The sequence below is a fragment of the Trichoderma reesei genome, assembly GCF_000167675.1.
Source record: "Trichoderma reesei QM6a unplaced genomic scaffold TRIREscaffold_5, whole genome shotgun sequence".
NCBI classification, from domain to species: Eukaryota; Fungi; Ascomycota; class Sordariomycetes; order Hypocreales; family Hypocreaceae; genus Trichoderma; species Trichoderma reesei.
In genome coordinates, this window is record NW_006711152.1 from 1 (window position 1) to 19,307 (window position 19,307).

Below are 19,307 nucleotides of genomic sequence, written 5' to 3' on the forward strand. Positions count from 1 at the left end.
TTTTACAAGGTTTTATATATGACTATATTATTATCCTTTTAGTATTTTATTTATTAAAAACTTATTTTATTAAGTAAAGTTTATTTTTATTAAGTTAAGGTATTATATATTTATTATATTATTCTTATAGCTAATATAATTAAGGTATAAGGGTATTTAGGCATTCTTATCCTTTTTAACTTTATACTTCTAGTACTAATAGTATCCTTCTTTTAATATATACTAATTAGTTAGTTTATAATACTTTTTAATATCTTTTTAACTTACTTTTTTTTTCTTATTTATTTATTATCCTCTTATATAGGTTTTAAAGTTATATCCTTACTGCTATAAGTTTTAAATTATAGCTACTAGTTCTTATTATTAGTCCTTATATTATTAGCATTAGTTAGAATTATATAAAGTAAATTTTTCTTATTTATAATTTAGTAGTTTCTGTATTTTATACTATATTATAACCTTATATTTTAAATATATTTTATAATAGTACTTATTATAATTTAATATATTAGTCTTTTTATAATTTTTAATAAATAGGTTAAGTTTAAGCTAAGTCTATTTTTATTTTAGAAATTATTATGCTATTATAAGTATATAGTATAGCCTTAGTATCTATATATTTTAAAGGTTAATTATAACCTTTATTAGTTCTTTTTTAAAATTTTTATATATATTAATATCTTTTTATATTATTTTATTAATATCCTTTTATATAAGAATCTTTTTTATAAATCCTCTTTTAGTTAATTTACTATATGCTAGGGATTTATTATATTCTGTAATTTTATTAATTAAAGGGTAAAGCAGAGTCTTAAAAGAGATCTTTAATTTAAAAGTATTAAATTAATATTTATAGTTATATTCTGTATTATTAAGATTTTATAATCTGTATTTTTTATAAGGTTCTTTTTTTATTTATTATTTAAATTATTTCTATTTAGTAAATTCTTTATATTTATAGTAAATATAAATATCCTTAGTTTTAATTATATTAAAGTTTAAAATTCTATTATTTTTAAATTTCTTATTTATTAGCTAAGTAGTAAAAGTGTTAATGCTTTTTTTATTTTTAGGTTTTTTTAAGAAATAACCTAATCCTTTTTTATTATTAAGGTAGATTTTATATATATTATTATAATATACTATTTAGCTAAAATATTTATAATTTATAGTAAGTGTTATTATATTAATATTTTTCTTATTTTATAGTTTTAAAATAAGTAACTATTTTTTACTATTATTCTTTTAAAAGCTATAGTAGTATTTCTTAATATATCCCTTTTTCTTATAGTTATAGCATTTAATATTCTATTTATTTTATTTTTTCTAGTTAATAGTATTAAGGTTTATTAGTCTAGGTTTTTTATTATTATATATTATAAAGTTATGCTTTTTTTTATAATTTATTATATTTCCTTATTAAAATGCTTTTTAATTATTATATTTTTCTGCGCTTTATTCCTTTTATTATTTATATAATTAATTATTAATTTAAATAGCTTTTTTAAAAAAGGCTTTAAATATTTTAAAGAGTTTATTTTATATAAGTTTATCCTTTACTTTAAATTTTAGCCCTTAATAGTAAAGGACTTTTTTTAATATATTATTTATATTTATTTTAGCACTAATTTAAATAAATTCTATAATAAACTTTAAGCATAACCCTTTCTGCTTAAAGTTAAAGAGCTAATTCTTAGCTTCTTTCTTTTTATTTATAGCTTTAAAAATATCCTTAACTTATTATTTAAAGTGCTTATAGCTATTATATATTACTATAGTATTTACTTTATATATATTAATATTATTAATAATAGCTTTAAAATCCTATTAATAAAGTTTAAACTAGTCTTTAATAGCTTTTTTTAATTAAAAAGCAGTAATTTATATCTTTATCTTATTTATTAAAATAGTTATAAGAAAGTACTTAAAGTATATTTTTATATTTATAAAAAATACTTTAGTCTTTTTTATATTTTTATTATATATAGCTAGTATTAATAGCTTAATAATTTCTCTAGGTTATTTTTTTTAATATAAAGCTAGTATATTAATAACTAGTAGTGCTTATTAATTTAGTTAAGCTTTTAAGGCTATAATTATATTCTGTTATTAAGCTTATTCTTAAGTTAATTATTAAACTAAGTTTTTAAGAGTTATAAGTTATTAAAATGCTATATTTTCTGCTATATTTTAAGTAGTGTTATTAAGTTTTATATTTCTTAAAGTTACTATATTAACTTATTATAGTTACTTATTTCTATTTTAAAGTAACACTTTTTTAATTAATATTGCCTTAAGAGTTTAAGGTAACTTCCTAAATAAAAGTTATTATTATATAATAAACTAGGTTTTTATAGTTAGTAAGAATACTATTTTTTAAGGAATAAACTATTTAAGTAAATAGCTTTAATATAAGGGCTATTTAAGTTTATACTAGTAAAGAGTTAAATTAGTACTTAAGGCATATATAGTTATATAGCTAGTTAATATACTTATATAGTAAATATTTAGGTTTTAATTTATTTATATTATAAATGCTATTAAGTAATAATAACTAGCTAATTAAATTATTTAAATAAATAATATAAATATAACTTATATATCTAGTTATTTTAATAAAATTATTTTAAGGCTTAAATAATCCTAAGATAGATTATTTATAAATCTAAATAATCCTATCTAGATTAATAAATTATCTTAATAATTTAATAATTTATTCTTAATTAGCCAGATAGTTTAATATTTATTTAGTTTTATTTACTAAGGGTAGCCTACTATTATAACTATAAGTGTTAGGTTATAATATTATAATAATTATTATTTTACTTTTAAAATAAAAATAATTATATAAAAGGACTTATATAATCCTTTATAATAAACCTTATATTAATTCTACCTGGTGCTGTACTTTAGGGTGTTTAAAACGCACTGCTAAGGCTGTTAAATATGCCTTAAGAGCCGCCCTTGTCTGTGTCTCTATGCCTTGGCTAGCAAGCGCCTGCATTACCTCCAGGCGGAACTCGAAATCAGGGAATGGCACATCTCCTTTACACACATTATAAACCACAGGAGGGTGGTTAATGTCTGCGCCAGCAGTAATAAGCGCCTTGATCGCTTCCACTTCTTTCTCGCCATATTGATCCTTCTTTGCATATGCACCTTTCACTACAGGCGCTGGAGTCCGGGAGCCGCAGATAAGAGAGAGGGCAGTGAAAACAATATCCTTCTCAATGTTCTTTATCTGGAAACGCCGATTGACGTTTGCTCCAGCAGCAGTGAGTATCTGTATCATTTCGGCAGATGTGGGCCTGAGTCGTCCTTGGTGGCAAGCGACCATCAGTGGCGAGGATGACCCCTCAACAAGACGTTCCTCTACTTGCTCTGCATTGTCTTCGGTCGGCAGTATGAGACGGTACCGCGTTGTTCTTTCCACTTCGACATCAGCTCCGTTTTCCACAAGCAGTTTCGTGGAAGCAACGTCTTCACGCGCAATTGCATGCAATAACGGAGTGAAACCTGTTGCATTCTTTCGACAGACGTCTGCGCCAAGACCAATCAGAGCCTTGGTGGCATTCCCCCTTGACAAGTACAGAGGAAGCATTTGAGCGCCGTACTCAACAGCGCGAGGATCGTTGACATCGGCGCCATATTCGACAAGCAATCGGATATGATCTGCCAGTCCGAGTGCAGACGCAATGTGAATTGGTGGACAGATGTCTGGCAACTCAGACTGCATGAGGCTCTTGTCGAGACACATCTCCGACTTGTATCCCAGACTAATGTCGGCTCCTTTCTCGAGAAGATGTCGCGCAATAGGTAGATTCTCACACACTATTGCCGTTCCAAGAGGGGTAAGCCCAGCCGCCGAGAACTGGTTTATTAGGTCCCCTGCTGTTATAGTTTCCTTCATCTCCTTCAAATTGTTGACCTTGATTAGATGGTGTAATTCTTCAGCCATGATGTTTTGTTTGATGGGCAAAGGCGTGGACAGGAAGCATGGCTGTAAGATGGCAAAGGAGGGGTGGTGAGGTAAAAATGCCTGCAGGAACATTACGTTTATATAGGAAAGAAACGGTCCCTCAGATTGTACCTCAGTTTGCATATAGCACTAAGCCTAATGCTACGCCAGAAACAATCTATCACTTACAAATATCACATAAGATTAAACTCTTAGGCGCTCTTTTTCTGACTTATATATAACACTTCTCCTTGCTACCTATATTAATATATGTCCGCTGGCCTCCTTCTTGCATCGACCGGCGCCTGTAAAGATTCAAACTGTTCCCTAGTAAACAACTCTTTGTGATGCCGTGATAAGACGTGATTATCAACCTGGCATTTACGAGATACATTAAAGTCCACGGCTGCCGTCTCAAATCCTTCCACCCAAAATGCTGTGTATAGATTTACACTCCATTTGCATCGTAGAGTTTGTAAAAGCATATGAAGACAGCGCAAAGTCTCAAGCTCTACTTCTGCAGTCTTATTCTCAAAGTAATAATCTGCATATGCAAACTTTCGTAACCGGTCCAGACAGTAAACATCATGCTGGCCTTGGCCAATAGCGAGGTATTTGTTACTTCCCATGCCTGGAGACAAGTATGTTATAATTAGTCCAGAAGATGACTGCCCATGTTAAACGTACCCCATTGCTCAGGTGCCTTGACGGCAAATTCTGGGTCTTTGCCCATGCGACGAACTTCATGCTCCTCGATAAGGAAAAATCGAACACCTTCATATAGAGCTTCCCATGCCTGGTCAACTGAGGGAGATGGTGGCTCTACAAATACTGAAGGACCTCCGGGATTATGCTGGTTCAACAACGCTGCCTTCATCCACCGAGTCTCGAGATTGACTGTGGTACGATCGAGGAGTGGCGCTGCATGCGCAATTTGTAAGCGACAGACTCTGAAACGGAGATAGGTGAGAAATTACAGTAGGCATTTGTAGCCACGACAAGCTCGTGGTCGTCCAGTTTTTTGACAGCCGAAAGTGAATAGACAAAGGCGACGAGAGCGAGAACAAGTAAGCAAGCGTCAACTGCAACACCGAGTCGAAGCCACTGGACAAAAGAAGACTGAGGCCTCGATGAAATTATGGGGTTTTCTTCGAAATCATCTTGAACGAGCTGGTAGCGACCTTTGATGGCCATATTGAGCGTAGACAATTGTTGAAGTGCAAATGACATCAAAACATGGCAGTAGCTGAAGGGTATTGAGAGTACTCGGTGATGCAAGTCAATGCAAACACAGCAGTGGCATATCGAGATGCAACAGGCGTAGCTTGGTCATCCTGCGCAATTGCCTTGCTGAATCCATCTGTGCAAAACCTCTTTGCTTATACGAACTACAAGGGTCTTGATCCAAGGCACAAAAGGCTCACTCCGTATATCCGAAAGACGTGCCAGGTGTGCAGGGGTACCTTTCAGTACACAGGTATCGCTCGTGACAGGTTTATTAGTGAAAGTGACAGGTTTGCTGGGGGTTAGAAGCCGAGATCCCGGATCAAACACAGCGATGGATCTTGGGGTTACAATCATGGACGTATTAGGTGCGAACTTTTTACTAGCCTCGTATATCGCGAGGACAAGGATTCGATCTTCGACTTACGACCGGGATGGCTTAACTGGCCCAGAGAGATGATTGCAGCAAGGCATGCTTACTGGAGTATGCTATGTATGTGTTGCTACTGAGCAGCCCTCAGAGAATGCCATGGAATGACTGCAGCGTGGGAAGTTTTGTTGCCTGGAACGAAGCGGAACGGTCTGAGCCGAACTACAAAGGATCAATGCATAATTAGCCTGAGTGTACAGGCAAGGATTGCTAATATGAGTTTGAGAAGGAGGAAGAAGCTTTCATCACTAGTAACGCGAGTATTCAGCGGCGTGCGAAGAGGCGGTGGTAATTCGATCTCGAACTCACCAACACATGGGATTGTTGCAAAGGCAAACGCTCATCATCACCTTGGGCCTGCTTCAGCTCGAGGCCATCAGAATTCCTTCAGGGTAAGACAAATCCATTGGCTGTTCGTCTTGAAGGCTTTCTTGCATTGCTTCTTGCAAGATTAATATGGCGATGGCAAAGGATACGCGCTTCTACCGTGCATACTCATTGTTGGAATCATGGCCTCTCTTACAGGGAGTGAAGGTGTCCAAAGGTCGGCTTTACTTCCTTGCTGTTGCTGAGGGCCTGGTCTTCTTGTTATCCATAGTAGTGTTGTGGCTCTCATGGTACCGTCTTACACATTCACCTTCTGATCACGAGCTTATTTCTCGGTCCAACACATATTGTAAGGGCACAATAGTCTCAACCCCGAGGGCACAAGCTGACATACTCATCTAGCACCACTACTCGACCGTTTGACAGTCCATATGCGCGACGTACAGCTGACGAGCGCCTTGCTCAATGAGCACAACACACCACCCTCTATCCATCGACAGAAACCTTCGTTAGATGTTGATGCCGCGTGGACGTATCTGACTCACGGGGGACGTAACTTTCTCATCACGGCCGACGAGGTCCGGAAGCTTGGAAAGGACCCTGAGAGAGCAGCTTATATAGTTGACGCGAAAGGTTTGTTCAGCCAAGGTTTGTCTACAAAAAGAAATGTATAGACTGCTAATCTTGTTAGCGAACGGAGATGAGAGATATTTTGCCTGGATCCAGGGCTCCCACGATATCCATTGTCTGGACAACATCCGCAGATTCATGTTCCGTGATCATTATTACGGCGAAGAATTGCAGAATCCTATAGTAGAGGCGCACTTCCTCCATTGTTTGCAAACCCTTCTGCTGTCGCTGCAATGCAAGTATAGCACAGATGTGTATCTTGCCGCCTGGGTGGAGGATCAAGATGCGCCTGTGATAGATTTCAACGTCACTCGCCGTTGTGTAAACTACGATGACTACTTGCACTGGGAGCCGAGCTCACAAAGGTCACACGTTGACTTTGCCACGACGACTGTGCCGCCGGATGCACTTCGAGTGAGTCAGGACATAATATGAGTACGTGTATTGATAGATTGCAAAACTGCCCTCTATTACTATAAGGATAGAGAAGCATACGTCTGTTGCTCTCGCAGTGACAACCCTAAAATTATGCTCTTAAGGCGAACGGTAATCTCATATACATGAAGTGGCGTCGAACAGCCACTGGGAATAGAAATCGCATATATAATGTAATATTGAGTCTTTTAATATGTTCTTTTTGTAGGAAAACAAGAGAGTGGTATCTACCTAGTAGCTTGAATTGTATATAACAATGCTTTCGCTTTCCTTGCATATTCCACGTCTGTCAGCATTAGGCCTTTAACCAATACTCGAATCTGCCGTTGGTTGTTCATAGGCGATGCTCTCCAACTCCTCCTCAGAATACACTAGCAGGCTGAAAAATTGCCCCTGGAGGAGCACGCAACTTGTAAAATTCTTCCTCTGAATGTTCTGTTCTTGGTGTCCATTCGTTCATGTATTCATCATAACTGAGACACTGGCGGCTGATATTGAAGTCGACAACAGCAAACTCCTGGCCCTCAACCCATGCGGACAGATATATGTCAGTACTGTATCTGCACTGAAGTGACTGCAATAGTGAGTGAAGACAATGCATGAGATGCTGCTCCAGGGCCCAGCTTATTGTGCCGTTGAAATAGTAATCTTTGAACATTCCTCGTCGTATCATATTCAGGCAATGCAGGTCATGTGAGGACTGAGTGATGGCGATATACTTCTCCTCGCCGTTGTCTGGGAGAGTGATTGTAAGCATACAGATTAGGGGGGCACGGTGAGGCAGGATGCTTCGCGCTGGTACTTACGCCATGCCTCAGGAGCTATCACGGCAGTCTTTGGATTCTTGCCTAGGCGTCTAACCTCTTCTGCTGTGATCAGGAAGACACGTCCATTTCTGTGCAGATATTCCCAAGCTGCATCAACATCTTTGGACGGCTCCTGGCGAAGAACAGATGGCGGGGTGTTATGACTGTTTACAAATGCGCTTTTGAGCCACCTCTGCTCGAGATGCAACTGACGTCGGTCTAAGATTGGTGCTGAAGAGTAAATCATCAGCAATCCGTAAACCATTGAACATCTTTGCTTGACTTACACCACCCATTAATTGATGCAATCAGCTCATGATCGGTTGGCCGATACAAGATCTTGCTGCAAGACGCCCAGATCAGGCTGGATGAAAGCAGAACAATAGAGAGGTGAATGAAGAATGTCAGTCTCCAGTATCGAGTAAGCCATGATTGACGAGGAATAGCCTATTATGCATTGCAGTAACACCAGTCAGTAAGAGAAGAAGGCAAATATCCCTGGGCTCATAAGGTTGTTGATAGTAGATCAATACTCACTGTCGCTCCCCTTTCCTTTGCAAGCTCATCATTTTCCATAGAATCCATTACTTCTTCACACTCTTCATTCAATTCCATGAGCCCTTGATTGGAAGCAAAAAACTGTACAGCGAGGGACGCCCGTACAACCCAGTTGACTGATGATCATGTCCTTGCCTCTTTTCTCATCGTGCTCCATACAAGGTTCTGCAGTCTCGGCAGTAAAAGCGTATCAATCGGACTTCCGTGCGGGTATCCATCTTTCACCCACGCCGACCAACATCTGAATCCTTCAATGCAGCCAGTTCCATGTTACATCGCGTATGACCGATCTTAGGGCGTGCATGACTACCTATTTTACATACAGGCGGGAGGGGTAAGAGCGGACAAGACGAGGGGCGTGTATGAATGAACTTTTGACGTAGTCGTGACTGAGTTCAAGGAAATACTAGCATTTATCATCTTCAGAGCGCTAGGAAGCCATCACTATACCCTCAACATTAACAATATGGGCTCAAGAGTGAAGTACGCGCCTCTCGAAAAGGATGAGAATGAGGTTGAGCGCCTCGTTACCGATGAGAGCCGACCAAGCAGCTCTGTCTCAGTAAGAACTCAATGGAACGCGACTGAGGGACTTTCCATTAACAAGACATGATGTGACATTCAGACGTTGTTTGAAGTCCAAGATGCAACTCCCCAAAAGTCTGCATGGCTCTTCACATCCTCGCGAATCTCCTGTCCGCCGACTCTGTGGCTAGTTGTGATTGATTGTCTGTTTCTTATAACTGCTCTGTCACTTTGCAGCTACGCATGGATCTTCAAGCCGCAAATGACGGATCATGAGCTGGTTGTCCAGGTTAATGGATACTGTGAGTCGCCTTGGTGTTTATAGTTTGCCATATTGGCGACTTGCTAAAGCACCCGACAGCCCCTCTACTGACGCGGACCAAAATCGAGTTACTGGAGCAACAGATACAGACGCCTTTAATTAACAGGCATAATGTCAACGGTTCATCCATCTACCGTGAGCCACCCTCGCCAGATGTGGATGACGCGTGGGAGCGATTGCATAAAGGAGATCGTCTGTTTCTCGTAGGAGAAGACGAAGTTCGCCGCATTGGAAAAGACCCAGATGTCCTGATCAAAGCACCTCTGGAATGGGGTGAGTGACCGACTTACAATGCTCGAATGTGTAGTATGAGATTAACACGGATGACTAGGCTACGGCGACGGCCAGTATCTCGCAGCGAACCAAGGACAGCATGACATCCATTGCCTGAATAAACTTCGGATGTGGATTTATGCGGAACATTACTATGGAGGCCGAGAGGCTGTACGCGAGATTCACGCCTTGCACTGTCTTCATACTCTTGTTCAGACACTGAAATGCCGATATAGCACGGATGTGTATACCGCAATGTGGGTTGAGGGATTCGACGCGCCAGTCATAGATTTTAACGTGACGCGCAAATGCATGAAGTATGAAAACATCTTGCATTGGAACCCAGAGAGGCCGTATACCGAGGACCAGTTTCTGTCCGTCAAGCCACCAAGCGGCCAGAAGAGAATTCCGTCAGACGTCTATTAGCAACCGCCGTAGCGGGTTTAAATACATACCAAGCACCATATAATATGCGGTCCCAGTGATGTTTCTATGAGCCTCTATGCGAAATATAATATTGCTTTGCCATTGATTTAGAGATCGAAGGGATCCGCCTTACAAATGTCGACACCGAATGACAAGGCATAACCTGGGCGGTTCTACTTGCTATCAGAGAATCATGCATCATGTTTTTGGGATAAGCTGTCTATTGTGCAGTACCCGTGCTTGTGGTTTGCTTTTGAATAAGGTAGGTACCTATTCGGGTAGCGTTTCGAAGGCGGCAGCGTGGTCATGCAACAAAAGCAGAATCATATTATAATTTTGGTAGGAGCGCAAGGCAGGAGATATGCATATGCAAATTCCCTACCAATTCTTAATGTCCATCATTGATCCAAAAGAACAAGTACAGAGTCAATGGTCATGCGGCTCGACAAATTCAGGGAGATCCTCATGCTTCTGTGCTTGATCGATGTGCCACTGATGCCAGAAGGCGCGTCCTTCGTCAGTCTCGTTCCATCCAGTCTGCCATTGTTTAAAGTATGTATTGCCAGGAAAAGCTGCCCAGAACTCAGACAGATCTTCCCACGCAGTCTGATCAAAGGGCGGGTTGTCAATAATCTCCTGTCTCTCTTCCTGCGTGACCTCTTGCCGTAGGTCTGTTGCCTCGTGCATTCGAGCCCACTCGACAATCTTGCTAAAGTTACGGCAGGTGTGTGTTGTTTCTAGATTAGGGGCCAGCACCGCGCCGACGGGCAGATTGAGACGCCAAGTGATGGGAGAAACATCAGCGTTGCACATAAGTGTGCTCCTGAGAATATCAATGCAGTGGTCTAAGAAGCTGTTAGAAACGGAACTTGTGATGACAGTAACATTGTCTCATACCCCAATGGCGAAACTGCATCGTATTCCGGTTAACGGTCCCGTCTTCATTGTATTCCCATTTTTTAGGCCATCGTTCCGGATAGAATGCTTTCCGGAGATCGTTGAGGCAGTGAAGCTGATGAAAGACCTCTAGTTGTATGAGATATCTATCGGTACCTCTCTCATTGATTGTCGGGAGCGCCAGCCGGTCTGCCTCCTCTTTTGTTATGGCACTGTCACCGTCTATAACACGATGCCTCGAGTCAGCTCAACTAACCCGCTGGTTTAGAGATGGAATATCTGTCGCTTACACTGATAGAGATCTTCCCACATTCCATCAATCTCGTCATTTGGAAATCCCATATATGGGGTCTTGGTCATGAATCCGGTAGAAATGTTCGTTACATGATACTCAATCAGGTGGTTCACAGGAGCTTCCGAACGCGTCAGCTCGTGGCCCGGAAGAGTCATCGATGTGCACACTTACAATATATCTGAAGCGCAGGGTCGCTTTGTTTTCGCAATACCAAAAGTGTAAGTCCAAACCCCAGTATAAGATTTACGGCCACGGAGATGGCCAGAGGCCAGTTTCGTCTTTGAGAGTCTCGGCGCCGAATGTTCTCTCCCGAAAGCAAGCTGTAGGTCGAGTCTTCATCTTTTGATGAGGCAGCTGAATCGTATTTGCTCCAAGGCTTATTCCATGATTTGGCAAAGCCATTCAAGGATGCCTTTTGGCTTGCCATGTCTTCGCAGGAGCAGCTATAGAGTCAAGCTTAACAGACTATGTTGGATTGGACGGCGCCCAGACGCTGAGAAGCTGTCGGCTGAGAGAAGTTTTCGTATATTTCTCACAAGGAGACGTGATGCAATAGCGGCCCCAGGGGTGTGTGTCTAGAATCATGCCACGCGCAAAGGAGGGGCCGCTCTGCTTAAGCGCAAAGAACCATGAAACAAAAGATCCAGCGATGATACGGCGGAAATAGACACCAGATGCTGTTTCAGCCGAGAGAAATGCAAATTCTCGCTGGATCTGGCAGTACTTACTCCAGATATTTCGATGTCGTTCTTCGCTACCAGGCACCAACAACATTGTCAGAAGCTCCGAGATAGCCGCAAAGAAGAACCTGGTACTTTGCCTTGCCGACTTGATGCTCATACCTAAGGTACCTACCCTTACTACCTCCGAGCGAGCTTAGCCCGCCTAGGTACCCGAGTGCCGCAGGTCTCGTATCAGAAGAAATGATACCTACCGCATCCGCTTACACTGCACGATTCCCGGCATAACCGGGGCCGCTGTCAAATTACGATCCCGTGTATATCCTGTACTTGATCGTACATCAAGGTCTTGGCTTCCAGAGTAGCAGTGCCTTAATACAACTTCTGAGATCTTGCGCACATAAAGAGCAATAGAGCTGATAATAATCGCACTGAGAAAGATCAGGCCTATCTGTGGGGAGTTCGGCGCTTGGTGCTGGTGAGGAATTACAGATTCATACGCCTAGGGGCCATTGTTTCGGGTATTCACCATTACTCCCCCAACTTATCACTGCGGCTTCAACTCTTCGATGAATCCTCCAGGAGCGACTGGGTCAAATCTCGATGCTTCATGCCGGTATGGTGTACATAAAAACTCACAGGCTAACGCTAAAGGGCAGACGTTCTCTGCGTTTCCGCAATCTTCGTCTTCGCATATGCTGTGGGAAGGAAGTGAAGAAGTCGGCTAGCTATTGTTGCATTGCGCCATGCTCAATTGATCTGGTATGATCGTAGGATCCTGCGATGGTCATGGTATCACTGCTCATGTGATGGATCGAGCTAAGCACGCCATTTCGATGTGATTACTCAAAATGGAAATCGTTCTGGATACGAAGTTGCAACGCTGACCAACGGCCCTTATGTATGATGACAACTGAAGTTGAACTATCGTCAACCGGACAGGATGTTGCCGCTGAACTCGGCGTTGCCGACTACGTCTTCTCATCAGAACTTCTGTTTAGCTCCGATTCTCAAATATTACTGAGGATCGAGACAGGGCCATCGGATCGAAGCCAGCTACTGGCGGAATAAACAGTTGACTTCTTGCAGAATCCCTTCACATCACACCACGTTCACAATCACAACCCTTAGAAGGTAGTTGCAGTCTATCGTAGCTCGTTGGGGCCATATCATAACAGGAAGTCTGAAAAGTGAGGTATGAGTTTGACGAGGTAGATATGTTGCAATGTTAAAACCTTGGTTGGAACTTCCCGTCACGAAGCCGGGTTTATCATCAGCGACATCTACCTGCAGGGGTATTCCTGAATTAGCTTTGAATCCTTTAGAAACCGTAGGGAGAAGTAGTTGATCCTTCATGATGCATGGATTATTGAAGAAACCAGGAGAAAGAGGATGCAGCCATTCACTAGCTTCAAGGAACTGCACACTTTCCATTCTGCCGAGAGCTTCTTCGAAGGATGAATGAGGACATCGGCAACTTGACTCCTCTTGACAAGGACCGTCACGTAGCATGGAAATACTCTGTCAATTTTGAGTTAAGCTCCAGCCTTTGGCAACAAGGCTATGTGGTAAGTGATTCGTCAAAGGTCCCAAACGGCTTATAAGGGCAGCTGGCAAAGCCACTTGCCGTTCATCTCTACTCTTTTCTTGACAGATACTCCTATTACAGCTGAAATCCTGCAATCACCTCGAGCCGCTCATTCGAGCCGTTATCAAAATGAAGCTGTTCATCACCATCGTCGCCACGGCTGCTCTCGTGTTGGCTGCTCCCACCAAGTACGACATTTCGCCGCAGCCTATCACAGCAGTCAATCTTGAGACTAACTGAGACTCTGTACAGGCATATGGAGCGCAACATTGACTCTTCTGAAGTCGCGGCTTATCAGACTGACACCTCTGTTGCTGGCTGGGCCGAAAACAAGAGGCGCAACATCGACTCTTCCGAGGTTGCAGCTTATCAAACGGATACATCTGTCGCTGGGTGGGCTGAGAACAAGAAGCGCAATATCGATTCATCGGAAGTCGCGGCTTATCAGACTGACACGTCTGTTGCTGGATGGGCTGAGAACAAGAGGCGCAATATTGATTCCACTGAGGTAGCAGCCTATGGCGGCGCTAATGTTGCGGGTTGGGTTGAGGACAAGAAGCGTAGTATCGATTCTTCCGAGGTGGCCGCCTATCAAACAGACGCCTCCGTTGCAGGATGGGCTGAGAACTGATCGCGTCGTCAGAACAAGGAGCTGTCTAACCTGTCTAACCCTTCCATAGCCGAGAGCATAATTGACACGTCTTGCTGGCGGGCTTACTTTCACTATCTGCAGTTGCAACTCAGAAGCGCATGTCGTAGTGAAGGGGATTTCTTTTTTTTCCCAACCTCTGTGAGATCATGAAGCAATCTGAAATCAATGTATATGTTATAATGCAGTTGCAGAGTTGTTCGTTTGATCCTGGCGTAAAGACTGCCTTCTCCCAAAGGACAGGGGCGGATGCTGACCTAGGATTCGTTAATGGCAGAAGAGCGGATATGCACACCCTGCCATAGCAGTACCCTCAAATCGAGCCCTTGTATCGGGCGGTTTGATTTGCCGCCACACAGCAGTGTCTAGTACCTACATACATAAGTGATCTTCGCCAACAAACGGTTCGTCGGGTTATTTGACTTCTGTGCCAAACGTTCAGCCCTCTCGTGGCTGCGTTAAATTGCGTCCAGATTCAGTGGGATCAGGGTTGGCAAGATGGGTTCGCTCTATGTTTGCCTCGTCTCATGGGTATTCATCGCCCAGCTCATCAGTTCCGAAACAACCAGGTCAACTGATGTGGCCTCCGCGACTGCGCCGTGCGCCCGCGTCTCCGCCCTTTGGGCGGCGCAAAAGTCGACATCTCCTCATGGTTCGCTCTTTGAACTCGACGTGATGCTGCAGAGCCATCCTAATCCAGAGTACAGCGACTCCTACGGTGGCTGCCGAGATCGCGCACGAATGCCTGAAGTCGGTACCGCTGGGCAAAGATGCCGCCGTCGAGTTGGTTGATGCTATGGCGCCTTATTTGAGCTGGCAGAGTGATGCGGCGTATAAGGCAAACCCTCCTGCGAGCTACCCATTCCCAGGTGAGAGCTCCAGGTCATATTTGAGTTAGACGATTGTATTGCTGAGGTCGTTTGCAACAGGCTACGACATTTTTGCCAACCTTGCCAAGATCAAGGCCGACCTGCAAGCGGACAAATATGACGGCGAGTACAGTTTTCAGCTCGATTTGTACCTCAACATCATTGCAAAGGGCCACGACGGCCATCTTCTCTTCTACCCAGATGCTCTCAGCAGGGTGTTTTCTTTTGAACGTCCAAAATCTCTTGTGTCAATCAGTGAAGACGGCGTAAGCCTTCCTGTCGTGAAATTTTATGGTAGGCTGCGCCTCGTGGATTGCGCACACACGATTGACTTACCAGTTCTAACTGTGAGATTATTAGAGGACGTTGTCGCCAACGCGGACGCAGCCAGCAGCATCACCCACATAAACGGCATTGACGCAGCTACTTATGTCGATGAATTCGGTTCCCAGGCTGTGGGCTATCAAGACAAGGATGCCATCTTTAATTCGATGTTTTTCTCCCTCGCAGCTCATGCTGTCCATCACCGGACCGGTTATTTTGCGAAAGGCGGCCGCACTCGTTACCTCTATCCAGGTCCCAGCACTGTGTTTACTTTGGCAAACAAGAGCCAAATAGTCATTCAGAACCTCGCTTCCATTACAGCCGACATGACGGGCGTTGTCGATGGCGAGTCATTCTATGCTAAGTTCTGCAATCCGAACGGCGCCATGAAGGATAACGCTCGCATCACCCCCCGGTCAATGACTACCAAAAGTACAGCGTCAAGCCGTTCCGACCCAACTATGTTAGGATACCCTCCTGCGCTGGCAAGCACGAGAGACAAAGTTGCCTCGTGCTATTTCCTTGAAGGCGAGGGTTTTGATGATGTCGTCGTCATTTCCTTGCTCGACATGATCACAGTCTCCATGTCCGATTACCAAGCTGTGATTCAGAGGTGCATCAAGGATGCTGTTGGCGCGGGCAAGTCTAAACTCGTCGTCGATCTCCAAGCCAATGATGGTGGGTATGTGGTTTTGGGATATGACTTCTTCCGTCAGCTTTTTCCTGATATAATCGGAAATGCGCTATCTCGCTGGAAAGAGAGCGACGGATTCTTGGCTGCGGTAGAGGTTGTAGATGACCAACTATCTGGCTTCAACCCTTCTTCCAGTAACGATTCGACCCTACTAAGAGAGTGGGAATCGCCTTTCAACTATCAAGCAGACTACAACATGAGCGGAAAACCATTCGCCAGCTTTGAAGACAAATTTCGACCGCATGTATACCAAAACACAAACTACACGAACCTCATGAGGTGGAATTTCGATGAGAATGTACGCACAGGAAACAACAGCCTTGGCGCCAATATCGAAGTTACTGGGTATGGGTCTCGATTTAATAGCACGCAACCTTTTCTCGCCGAGAATATTATCCTCCTCTACGATGGCGTGTGCGCCTCCATCTGCAGCATCTTGTCAGAGATGCTTCGTACTCAGGCAGGTGTTAAGTCGGTCGTGATGGGCGGACGCCCCATTCCAGGCCCTATCCAAGGGGTAGGCGGTATCAAGGGCGCGCAGAGCCTTCGTTGGCAAGAAAGTAAGTGACTTGTACAAGCCGCCGCCATTTGCATGGCCATTCCCAACGGTCTTTTGTTATCTGTAACAACATCCAACACGGCTGACTCGGTGTCTACAATAGTACACAGCTACATGGCGCGTTACCTGCGCCTTGCCAAGAATGATCACCAGGCAGCTATCTTCTCCAAATACTCGACATTGCCACTTAACAGATCCACTGCTGCTATGATCAACGTGCGAGATGCGATTACGTGGGACCATGTCGATGACGGCCTGCCGGCACAATACGTTGTTCATCACGCTGACTGCCGGCTGTATTGGACGGCTCCCATGATCACCGACGTGACGACAGTGTGGAAAGCAGCCGCTGATGTGGCCTTCAACACCGCTGCATGTGTAGCTGGCAATCTGAGTCCAACACTCCCTGACAGTCCAGAGCCAACTAGAAACGCTTTTCTCAATCTGCTGTTACAGATATCGTTATTCTTCACGTCGTACATTATATAGTGAATCGGACGGAACGGTCACTTTAAATAGACATCTCATAGTGTTACTCGCGTGTGAAAGAGTCTTCTTAGCACACGGCTATTTTCGTCTAGAAATCGTACGTTTTGCATGCAGATGAAGCAAGAGGTAACATATTTACTTGTGGTAGCTTGGCGGAGTCACCTTAACATTCAGCCGCCCCTTTTTCTCGACATCGCCCCGAGGAAGTGTAGGTAGAGTTTGAAAAGGGACCTTCATACTTCTGCCTATTACATCGAAGGGCAGATGAGTCGACTTTGGCGTGAAGAGTAGCTTCACTGACCCGAGGTACCTGTTGAGGTGGGTATACTGTTGCGGATTTGCTTCTCACTCCATTGGTCCAATTCCATAGACTGAAACGTCCTCAGGTACTTTCTCGACAGTTGTTTTCTCTGTCTAATTACAATGATGCTCTCATACGACAACTTATGCACTCGACGAACGAAGATCCTAGGGTAACCTCTGCGATCTGTGCTGATTGGCTGAGCGGTTGTGACAACATCGCCGAATGGTTGCATAATGCAGTGACTCTCGCCCCAGTCGCGGGCTGGATGATAATTTTGAGATTTGGCTGAAAAGTAGCGCCTGGTGATAGATGGTTTATTAGCCTTCCAAATATACGCCTTGTTAATGTTGATGCTGTCAAAGAAGGTTCAGATTACGCCACAACTCACGACTGGTGGCACAGGATGGGGAGCGTTTGCAATGTTCAGCGCTGCGCTTTGCTTCGCTGCCCATGGGAATCAATGTGCTCTTTGGAAATGCTGTCAGACAGAGATGCGCCTTGGATGATGCGATATCTGCCGTGGAGCGTTCAGGCTTATGCCCTTTCCTAGCATTTCTCTCTTCGATAGCCATTCAATCGCGGGTAACATCAAACCAAATTGACCGATGATCACATTATCCTTCGCGTTTTGATGCTAAGCGAGTCCGGAGGCTCCTCTACTGTCAACAAGTCACAGTGATTTCTTTGACTGAAGTTTGGATCTCGGTATCCCATTCGCTAAAGTACAGCTAGAGGCTACGATTGTAAATGCGTAGCCTCGGCCATGTCCAAAAAGAGCATCCTTGACAAGCTGGATCTCTTTTGATCTCCTTCACAAGGTGGCTCTGCACTATGCTCGCTAAAATACTTTACTAAAACTGCTCACAAAACTCACCGAATTGGCGGATACTTTTTTGAATAATGATAAGCAGACTCTATGTAAGTTCGCGGTGACCAAAGCTGAATGCCTTGGCCTGAGATACTTACTACAAGTGTTGGGTAGAGGCTCTTATTTGTTTGTTAACGTCGTCGGGACAGCAACGTAGTGGAGGTGCCTCGTGAAGTATTAATGCTGAGTTTTTAGAGAAAAGAACTGTAATGTCCAAATGTGCAAATCATATGTACACAGTCTGCCGGCAATATCCGTGCAAAGAGCAAATGAGACGACAATAGAACCATCTCATCCAAGCCCCGTTAACCGCTGTCTCGAATCATTCATTATAGCCCACTCTCTCTCTACGAGCCTGACAAAATGCGGTACACAACAAGGAGTAGTGATCAATAGCTCCATCTACAGGGGTGGGGAAATCCAATATGGTCACATCATGTACACAGCAGGAAAAGAGCGAGCGTATTATCGCAAATGATATAGCGAAGACGAGGGATACCAATCGAGTCCTAGGCTGTCCGTTTTGCCCGTCGTTGTAGGAATGCTCGTGTAGCATCTTTTTTGCATCCCTTAAGGTGGGCCGTGGTTGGCCCTCCATGCAAGTGTTACGTAATCGAATGCATCCCCAGAAATCCATCGACTCTTCCCCACACTGTCTCGATTGTTACCTATAGGGCTGGCTGGGACATTGTTAAACGCTGGTGACACTACTACTGTTTGAGCAGTTCGTTCAGACGGAGTCTTTGCACTGGGTATAGGAGACTCTAACCGAAATATAAATAGTGCGAAATATAGACAATATGCGAGCAATGGTCAATGTCGGCGAAAGTTCGATGTACCTTGGTCCAGACCACCAACAGGTACCAGAAGCTGAATACGAAGCACAGTCATAAGCACTCTGACTTGTGTACGTACCTAGAAAGCCAATCCACCAGCACCACCTCTGCACCTCCTTATCCGTTGCCATACTGCATGCTCTCACAAAGGCTTTGATTGCATGCTGTTTGTTGTCCAAGACGGCAGCCCTGGTTTTGATCACCCCTCCTACTTCCTTTCGAAGGAGGTATGATCCGTAGTCGTAGCGAATGCTACGAGGCCTTTGTTCCATGCTCCCTCATGTGGCAAGGCTGCAGCCATTTGTCAAGGATTGATTGCAACCCAAATATCTCCTTTGTTC

At 43.3% G+C, this 19,307-nt stretch overlaps 6 protein-coding genes across 6 annotated transcripts; 3 read left to right on the forward strand and 3 right to left on the reverse strand.

Annotated features, from left to right (window-relative positions):
* Positions 1-2,777: 2,777 nt before the first annotated feature.
* Positions 2,778-3,958, reverse strand: TRIREDRAFT_105216 (uncharacterized protein; the record flags this gene model as incomplete). The annotated part of the gene is made up of 2 exons (XM_006963723.1): positions 2,778-2,783; positions 2,930-3,958. The coding sequence occupies 2 exons, from the start codon at positions 3,956-3,958 to the stop codon at positions 2,778-2,780; spliced, it is 1,035 nt and encodes a 344-aa protein (XP_006963785.1).
* Positions 3,959-4,221: 263 nt separating this feature from the next.
* On the reverse strand, positions 4,222-8,057 carry TRIREDRAFT_58601 (uncharacterized protein; the record flags this gene model as incomplete). The annotated part of the gene is made up of 2 exons (XM_006963724.1): positions 4,222-4,589; positions 7,811-8,057. The coding sequence occupies 2 exons, from the start codon at positions 8,055-8,057 to the stop codon at positions 4,222-4,224; spliced, it is 615 nt and encodes a 204-aa protein (XP_006963786.1).
* Positions 8,058-8,834: 777 nt separating this feature from the next.
* On the forward strand, positions 8,835-9,914 carry TRIREDRAFT_105220 (uncharacterized protein; the record flags this gene model as incomplete). The annotated part of the gene is made up of 4 exons (XM_006963534.1): positions 8,835-8,930; positions 8,994-9,096; positions 9,219-9,488; positions 9,547-9,914. 4 exons carry the CDS (start codon positions 8,835-8,837, stop codon positions 9,912-9,914), a joined length of 837 nt encoding a protein of 278 aa, XP_006963596.1.
* A 426-nt stretch (positions 9,915-10,340) lies between these two features.
* On the reverse strand, positions 10,341-11,880 carry TRIREDRAFT_105221 (uncharacterized protein; the record flags this gene model as incomplete). The annotated part of the gene is made up of 6 exons (XM_006963725.1): positions 10,341-10,759; positions 10,812-11,033; positions 11,102-11,224; positions 11,278-11,525; positions 11,573-11,783; positions 11,835-11,880. 6 exons carry the CDS (start codon positions 11,878-11,880, stop codon positions 10,341-10,343), a joined length of 1,269 nt encoding a protein of 422 aa, XP_006963787.1.
* A 1,623-nt stretch (positions 11,881-13,503) lies between these two features.
* On the forward strand, positions 13,504-14,005 carry TRIREDRAFT_105222 (uncharacterized protein; the record flags this gene model as incomplete). Its single annotated transcript, XM_006963535.1, has 2 exons — positions 13,504-13,562; positions 13,627-14,005. 2 exons carry the CDS (start codon positions 13,504-13,506, stop codon positions 14,003-14,005), a joined length of 438 nt encoding a protein of 145 aa, XP_006963597.1.
* A 516-nt stretch (positions 14,006-14,521) lies between these two features.
* Positions 14,522-16,958, forward strand: TRIREDRAFT_105223 (uncharacterized protein; the record flags this gene model as incomplete). The annotated part of the gene is made up of 4 exons (XM_006963536.1): positions 14,522-14,675; positions 14,731-14,892; positions 14,953-16,470; positions 16,573-16,958. The coding sequence occupies 4 exons, from the start codon at positions 14,522-14,524 to the stop codon at positions 16,956-16,958; spliced, it is 2,220 nt and encodes a 739-aa protein (XP_006963598.1).
* Between the last annotated feature and the right edge of the window lie 2,349 nt (positions 16,959-19,307).